This window comes from Alligator sinensis, unplaced genomic scaffold (genome assembly GCF_000455745.1).
Source record: "Alligator sinensis unplaced genomic scaffold, ASM45574v1 scaffold510_1, whole genome shotgun sequence".
Classification (NCBI taxonomy): domain Eukaryota; kingdom Metazoa; phylum Chordata; order Crocodylia; family Alligatoridae; genus Alligator; species Alligator sinensis.
In genome coordinates, this window is record NW_005842052.1 from 142,827 (window position 1) to 151,346 (window position 8,520).

The following is an 8,520-nucleotide window of genomic DNA, read 5'->3' on the forward strand; positions in this document are numbered from 1 at the left end:
CCTGCGCTCAGGATAGCAGCACTTTGAGCTGGGGCAGACCAAGCCTGGGTGGAAGCAGGCTCTGGGGGTGAGCCCTAGGCTCCAGGTGGCAGCAGTGGAGGGGCTAGCTGGGGCATGACAGAGCTGAACATGAGGAGCTGTGTGGCTAGGCAGCAGGCAGGAGTCTGGACCTCTGCACCCTGGGCTGATCAGGCACAATTTCTGGCCATGGTCACCATCTACACGAGCGTTTGATTGTAGTTAAGTATTCCACCCTAAGATAGCACTTTCAGGGACAATACTGTCTTACAGTGGAGTTAATTAGTTTACTGTGCCCTAATACTGGTGACGCTTTACTGCAGAGCTAATCAGTCAACTCTGCAGTAGCACGCACATGTACATGCACCCAAAGAGTATATTCTAGAGGTGCACCGATACATTGGTCCGATATTGGATTGGCACCAATATAAATAAAACTGCCTGTATCAGAAATCGGCCTGATGTAGCCAATAATGTGGCTGATAAATGGCCCGTGCACGCGCACAGCCACAGCGCAGCACATAGGTGGTGAGGAGCACAGCCCAGCAGCTTGGAGAGCTGCGTCCAGCTGGTAAGTCTGTTGTGGCAGAAGGGGAGGACAGAGGGAAGGGGCATGGGGGAGCAGATCAAGGCTCCCGTGGCAAGGGAGGGAGTGGGGCGGGAGCTGTTCAGCCGGGGCGAGGCGGAGCCGTGGGGGGGCGGTGTGAGGAAGGCGGGCATTTCCCACCATTGTGCGCACCCCGGGAGAGCATGTGCCCCCAGATCTGCCTGTGGGGCAGGATGGGCCGGGCTGTGCTTGGGGTGGGTGACAGCAGTGCTGAGAGAAGGGCTTGGGGGGACTACGGTGAATTTTGGGATGGCTGCAGCCCCTCCCCATAGTCCCATCCCAGTGCCGCTGCCCTCCCCGCCCCCAGCTGGGAAGAGCTGGGTCCAGCCTGCCCCACTCCACAGGCAGATCTGGGGGTACATGCCTCCCCCCCATGCCTTTCTGGGGCGTGCGCAAATGGTGGGAGCCACCCCCATCCCCGCACCTCCTGCATGAGCTGTGGCTCCATCCCATGCCCTGCCTGCCCCAACTGGGCAGTGCCTGTCCCAGCCCCAGCCCCGTTCCCTCCTGCACCGCAGGGGCCTTGATCTGTCCCGCCTGGGCCATATGCCCCTTCCCTTTCCCCGCCCCTTCCACCACAACAACTGGACACTGCTCTTCAAGCTGCCGGCTGTGTACTGGAAATCGGATTGATATCGGCTGATATGCCTTCTTAAAATTTGGCTATCAGTATCGGCCCCAAAAATCTCTATCGGTGAAGAGATTTCTCTATCCTCTAGTATATTCTCCAAGGACCACCTCACACCTGGAGGTGCGAGCAAATCAAGACAGACAGCACCATGCGATGTTTACTATGAGAATTCTACATTTCACAGATTCTGAGGGTTTTTTAGGTGGGAAACCTCTGCTATGACCATCTCATCTGACTTCTATGAACACAGGCCAAAGATTTCTCTCAGCTTGAATCAAAAGAACTACATCAGTTCACATCAGCTGAAGATTTGACTTCATCTCAGCTTCGGTGAACAGGGCTGTAAACCAAAGCATGTAGCAGAAATGATGGACAACTGAATACCAGAAGGAGTTCCTAAAAAGATTTCTATTACGGGAGCACTAGGAATAAGCTTCAGGTGTTGCTTCATCCAGCATTTGTGAAAGTAGCCCTAAACAAATCTCATCATCACTGCAACTCCAATGATCATCAGAAGTGAACTTAAGCCTATTTGCCTGTTATCAGTGTTAGCGGCCAAAACCACAAAAACCTTCACGTTTGATGTTGGCCACTACAGGAACAACGGGCAGGGAAGAGCTGGAGAGAGGCCCTGGGCTCTGGTATCTGTCAACCAGATACTTGGACCCTTCCTAAATGGACTATTTAAGAGTACATGAATCAAATGGTTTATTTAAGATCTAACAACCAATTAATATAAATACCAATACCGTATGCTAAATGAACACTACATGATATTAAATACGTACATATAATTGAATTACCTACTATGTACAACACAATGTAACACACTGGGACGCACAGACGTAAAACACAGGGAAGAGGGGTGATAGTTACCTATGGGGACTGCGGCGGCGTGCTACTGGGACTTACAGGGACAAACAACCAGGATGACTCTCATGCACTTTCCCTCTCTGTAGTTGGGACGTAAGCTAGTGACATCGATCTACTCTTTATCGGTGGTGGGAGACTTTGGCTTCAGGTAAGTATCCTTTCATTTCTCTGCCCACAGGCTCCACCTTTCAGGCTCAAACACACTCGAATCTACCTCCTAAGCACTCTCCCAAACAGAGATCCACTTGATCTACCACCTCCCAGGCACTCTCAAACCGTACTCAGATACTCTCAAACGCTCTCTCCCCAAAGGGAAAAGTTTCTTTATACTCCCTCTGCACACCACACTTACTCTTGCACAGGGCACTCACATAGGTAACATCTCACTCGGCACCCAGGTATTTTCCACGTCACGCTAGATTTCTCTGCATGACACTAATCTTTCATCTGGCATGCTATCCTCCTTTACCTGCTGGCCGCAGGGTTGCCTAAAGTACAAACTAGGTCCCTAGCCTTACATCAGGATGCAGGAAAGTAGCAAACTCACATTCATAAGTGTAGTAACATGCACACATTTAATTAATACAGGGCTTGTGTTGTCTTGGCACTGAAAATCCCAGCTTTCCATTATATCTACCTGTTAAGTGCCAGTTTGCTAAATGACAGGCAAAAGGAGACAAGAAGACCTTGATCTTAGTTTGCCATTTAAAAAATAACATTCATCTGAATGTGCAGTTTTCTTCTTTGTGATTATTTTTATTTCTCCCCAAGTCACATTCCAATTTCTCTGTAAGCTATAAAAACCCTGGTTCAAATACCAAAGCTTAGAAAAAGTCATCATGACACAAGAGCAATGTTCATAGCTGCAATCCACAACCCCTTTTTTCCTGGATCATATGCTTAACTGGAGAAAATGACAACTTCTGTTTGGGAATTGGTTCAAACCTCATGAGTAACCATGTAACACAGACAGAAGCTTCTCAAAACCAAAGCTGGTTTCTTAGTTTCATAGTTGGTTGGGCCAGAAGACACCCAAGCAGATCATCAATCTGATCCCCTGCCATGGGCAGGAAAGAGTACTGGGGTCAAATGACCCCGGCAAGGTGATTATCTAGCCTCTTTTTGATGACCCCCAGGGTAGGAGTGAGCACCACCTCCCTTGGAAGTTGGTTCCAGCTCCTAGCCGCCCTGACGGTGAAGTAGCGCCGCCTGATGTCTAGTCTGAATCTACTCTCAGTCAGCTTATGGCCGTTATTCCTTGTTACTCCCGGTAGTGCTTGCGGGAACAAGGACTCTCCCATAGCCTGCTGGTCCCCCTTGGCCAATTTGTAGATGGCCACTAGATCCCCTCTCAGCCTTCTCTTGTGGAGGCTGAACAGGTTCAGGTCCCATAGCCTCTCCTCGTAGGGCCTGCCCTGCTGCCCCCTGATCATGTGGGTGGCCCTCCCCTGGACCCTCTCCATATTGGCCACATCCCTCCTGAAGTGCGGCGCCCAGAACTGGATGCAGTACTCCAGCTGCGGCCTGACCAGTGTTGCATCGAGGGGGAGGATCACCTTCTTGGACCTGCTCGAGATGCATCTGTGGATGCATGACAAGGTGCAGTTAGCCTTCCTGACCACATCCTCACATTGGCAGCCCGTGTTCATCTTGGAGTCTATAATGACTCCAAGATCCTTTTCTGCCTCTGCACTGATGAGAAGGGAGCTCCCCAGCCTGTAGGTCTGCTGCTGGGTCTTCTTCCCCAGAGGCAGCACCCTGTACTTGTCAGTGTTGAAACCCATCCTGTTCTCATCCGCCCACCCCTGTAACCAGCCTAGGTCCGATTGCAGCCTGTCCTTCTCCTCTAGTGTGCCCACATCCCCCCACATCTTAGTGTCATCCATGAACTTGAACAAGGTGCTTTTCACCCCCTCATCCAAGTTGATGATGAAGATGTTGAACAGTGCGGGTCCGAGGACTGAGCCCTGGGGGACCCCACTGCCCACATCCCTCCAGGTCGAAAATGACCCATCCACCACCACTCTCTGGGTGCGGCCCTCTGTGACCCATCTGTGTAGGCATCGACACCACAATCTCTTAATTTTTTAATGAGAATGGGGTGAAAGACAGTATCGAAGGCCTTCCTAAAGTCCAGAAAGACTACGTCCACTGCTACCCCTGCGTCCAAGGATTTTGTGCCCTGGTCACAGAAGGCCACCAGGTTGGTCTGACAGGACCTGCCTCTAATGAACCCATGTTGGTTGCCCTAAGCATAACCTCCCCTGCTTGCCCCTTGCAGATGTGCACCTGGATAATTTTCTCAAAGAGCTTCCCCAGGACCGAGGTAAGACTAACAGGCCTATAATTTCCTGGGTCCTCCTTCCATCCTTTTTTGAAAATGGGGACCACATTGGCCCTTTTCCAGTCCTCTGGCACCACACCAGAGCACCACGAGTGCTCATAAAGCTGTGCCAGGGGTCCCGCAATGACCTCTGCTAATTCCCTCAGCAATCTGGGGTGGAGATCATCTGGACCTGCTGATTTGAACACGTCCAGTCCCTCCAGAAGTTCCCTGACTAGGTCCTCACTGCCCCTGGGCCTGGCTGCACCTCCCCTGTGACCATCGGGGATCCGGGGGGGGAATGACCTGGTCCCTGATCAGAAAAATGGAGGCAAAGAAACTGTTAAATAGGTTAGCTTTGTCATCTGGTGTGACCACCAGATTTCCAAGCATGTCCTGCAGACACCCCGCGTTACCTGGATGTAGATCATCTATTGCTCATTCTAATTTGGTGGAAATCTATGCTTTTGGTTAGGAGTCAGCAACCTTTTCGGGCAGAATACCAAAAACACCCACAACCTCAACTTGTAAGATGTTGGCATGTCAGGGATGGACAGTGTGGGAGCTACGAGGGGCCTGATCCTTGTTGTGGCAATGCAGCCAAAGTCCACTTGTTGATGCTCATTACAACGTACTGCATTTCACACATGGGATGCCCACGTCCTTTCCCCATCATTTCACAGAAGAAGCAGGACTTGTCCCAGGCTGCATCTCTTTCACCCCTGCTACACAATTTCACCCACAAGTGAGACTCTCCTGCCCCTGACAAGAGACTCCTTCAAAAGTGGGTTTCTGGGGCTGAAGCGGGGCTGTTCTCAGTGGTGGCAGGTGACAGAAAAAGCAGCAAAGGGCTCAAGCTGCAGCAAGGGAAGTTGAGGTTAGATATTACAAAAAAACTCTCACAAGGAGGGTTGTAAAGCACTGGTACAGGTGACCCAGAGAGGTGATGGAGTCTCTATCCATGGAGGTCTTGAAGACCCAGCTAGGCAAAGCCTTGGCTGGGATGATTTAGTTGGGAACAGTCCTGCTTTGAGCAGGGGGTTGGACTAGATGTGACCTCCTAACATCCCTTCCAACCTTCATGTTCTGACTATGAAGAGGGCAGGACCTTGCTACACAGCAGGACATGGCACCTCCTGCACCTGAGGGCTAACAACCACCCCTGGGTTGTGGTGAATGCTCTGGAAAGGGGAGGCATTGGAAAATCCCAGAAAGATCTGCCCTCGAAAGGTTCTGGGCCTCGGTCCGTTCCCATCTCACACCTCCAGAGAGGACAGAGATCAACCATAGGGATACCGCGTTCAGCTCTGGGGGCTTGATTAGCAAGGAATCCATTACAGAGAATGGGATGAAGGGAAGGAGGGACAGCTGGCACCTGGTGGTGAAGAGTTCAGAAGAGGGGATGAGAAGCAATACCTACCAAACTGGACTCAGGGGGTGGCAGACCACGATTGGCACGTGCAGGCCCGGAGTTGAGGTGATGTGCTGGGGAGGAAAGGCGAGGTCCGGGTGGAGAGCAGGAAATGCTTCCCCACCCACAAACGTCCTTCTTCCTGCAACTGAAAAGCGTCACAGACCAGAACCCTGGGGCCAGGAGGGACGAGGAAGGTGGGAGCTGGCCAAGGACAGTCCCTGGGTGTTATTTGGAGCCAGTTGTCTTGGGAAGGGCACCCTATTGTAAAGGCCCTTCTTCCCCTTGAAGCATTGACTGCTTTTAGAGAATGATGGTGAAGACACAGGCTCTGAGGCTGATGCAAAGAGGTCCCACACAGATTCCTCCAGTATCTGAGCTGGCCTCTCCCTGAGGTGCTTCCTCTTAACCCCTCCCTGTATCAAAACTTGGGGGCCAGCCTCTGGTTCCTTTGGGTTTTGAAGGACCTTAGAAGGACCAAAGGCTGGGTGAAGCCTTGCTGCAGTCTACCAGCACAAGGCTGCTTGCCTGAATGCAGCCACTGGCGGGTACTGAGCAGGTGGACATCCCCAAGCCCTTCATGCATTGCTGTGAGAATTATGGATGCTTTTGGGTGCAAATGAACTGATGCTGGGTCAGGTTGGAGGACTAGGTGAAGCTCTTCCCAAACTCTGAGCACTAGTGTGGCTTCTTCCCTGTGTGGATGGTCTGGTGCTGGATCAAGCGGCAGAAGCGGATGAAGCTCTTCCCACACTCTGAGCACTGATGTGGCTTCTCCCTTGTGTGGATGAGCCGGTGCTGGGCCAGGTAAGATGAGCAGGTGAAGCACTTCCCACACACAGAGCACTGGTGCGGCTTCTCCCCTGTGTGGATGCGATAGTGTCGGACCAGTTCGGAGGAGCGAATGAAGCTCTTCCCACACTTCAAACACCGATGTGGCTTCTCACCTGTGTGGATGAGCCGGTGCCGGATCAGGTGGGAGGAGCGGGTGAAGCTCTTCCCACACTCTGAGCACCGATGTGGCTGCTCTCTTTTGTGGATGAGCTGGTGCTGGATCAGGTGGGAGGAGCGGGTGAAGCTCTTCCCACACTCTGAACACCGATGTGGCTTCTCCCTTGTGTGGACAATCTGGTGCCGGATCAAGTGGGAGGAGCGGGTGAAGCTCCTCCCACACTCCGAGCACCAATATGGCTTCTTCCCTGTGTGGATGAGCTGGTGCTGGGCCAGGTGAGAGGACTGAGTGAATCTCTTTCCACACTGCAAGCAATGATATGGCTTCACTCCGGTGTGGATGAGCTGGTGCTGGGCCAGATTGGAAGAGAAGGTAAAGCTCTTTCCACACTCTGAGCACCGATGTGCCTTCTGTGTGTGAATGCACTTGTGCTTGGCCAGGGTGGAGGACTGGGCGAAGCTCTTCCCACACTCTGAGCACCCATGTGGCTTCTCACCTGTGTGGACAATCTGGTGCCGGATCAGGTTGGAGGAGCGGGTGAAACTCTTTCCACACTCTGAACACCGATGTGGCTTCTCCCTTGTGTGGACAGTCTGGTGCCGGATCAAGTGGGAGGAGCGAGTGAAGCTCTTCCCACACTCCGAGCACCAATATGGCTTTTTCCCTGTGGGGAGGGGTTGGGGTGGGGCGCGGGGGTGAGTGAATCTCTTTCCACACTGCAAGCAATGATATGGCTTCACTCCGGTGTGGATGAGCTGGTGCTGGGCCAGGTGAGAGGACTGAGTGAATCTCTTTCCACACTGCAAGCAATGATATGGCTTCACTCCAGTGTGGATGAGCTGGTGTTGGGCCAGACTGGAAGAGAAGGTAAAGCTCTTTCCACACTCTGAGCACTGATATGCCTTCTTCCGTGTGTGAATGCACTTGTGCTTGGCCAGGGTGGAGGACTGGGCGAAGCTCTTCCCACACTTCGAGCACCGATGTGCCTTTTCCCTTGGCCCAGCAGCAGTGCACTGACACAAGTGGGAGGATTCGGTGTAGCTCTTCCCGCATACTAAGCACTGACATGGCTTCTTCACCATGTGGATGCACTGGAGCTGGATCAAACCAGAGGAGAAGGTGAAGCTCTCCCCACACTCGAAGCATTGATGTGGCTTCTCAGCTCTGCTCAGCAGCCAGGCACCTCCTGTGTGGAGAAGACAAACCCCAGATTGGTCCCTGCCCTGTGGCGAGGGGCAAACACTGCTATTCCTTCTATTGGGATGGACCTCAGAGCAGACCCGGACTTGGCACTTGTGTGCCCTCAAGTAAACCAGGTCTTCCTTCCAAAACCCCAAGCGCTGGGCATGAAGGAGGGGCAGGTCCCTGTGCCAGGCTAATGTTCCCTACTCAGTGGAGTTCAGAGCCAGATTCTCAGAGTTTCTGGCCCAGGTCTCAGCCCCATCACCTGAGGCCCTGCTGGGAGAAGCACACAGGACACATGCATTAGGACAGTGCCTGAAAGGGGTTGTTAACTGGCAGTATACATACCCCCAGGGGTACTTGGAAAGGGGCTAGAGGGTACACGTAAGTGGGTGGGGACAGAGTGCCACCATCCACCACCCCGTGCCACTGCCTCCCAGGGCAGGGTGGGGGCAGCAGCTCTCCTCTGCAGGCCACACAGGCACCGCCTGGCCGGTAGGACGTGGCGGGGGGGGGGGGGGGG

The 8,520-nt window shown here is 52.9% G+C and overlaps 2 protein-coding genes across 5 annotated transcripts in view; both read right to left on the reverse strand.

Moving 5' to 3' along the window:
• The window catches only part of TMEM177 (transmembrane protein 177), a 24,733-nt gene that overhangs the window by 12,537 nt on the left and 3,676 nt on the right, over positions 1-8,520 (reverse strand). The window contains exon 1 of one of the 3 annotated variants that reach the window (XM_025203311.1): positions 5,873-6,007. The exons of 1 other annotated variant lie outside the window; for it this stretch is intronic. The gene's annotated coding sequence lies outside the window, so the exon portion shown is untranslated. Of the gene's footprint in view, positions 1-5,872; positions 6,008-8,520 lie in introns of those variants that run through there. One more of the 3 variants, XM_025203312.1, reaches the window with a different exon arrangement.
• The window catches only part of LOC102377484 (zinc finger protein 708-like), a 12,562-nt gene continuing 10,545 nt past the window's right edge, over positions 6,504-8,520 (reverse strand). For both annotated transcript variants that reach the window (XM_025203309.1, XM_025203308.1), the window contains exon 7: positions 6,504-8,001. In XM_025203309.1, the coding sequence (XP_025059094.1) occupies positions 6,542-8,001 (1,460 nt within the window). In that variant the 3' untranslated portion in view covers positions 6,504-6,541. The remainder of the gene's footprint in view (positions 8,002-8,520) is intronic.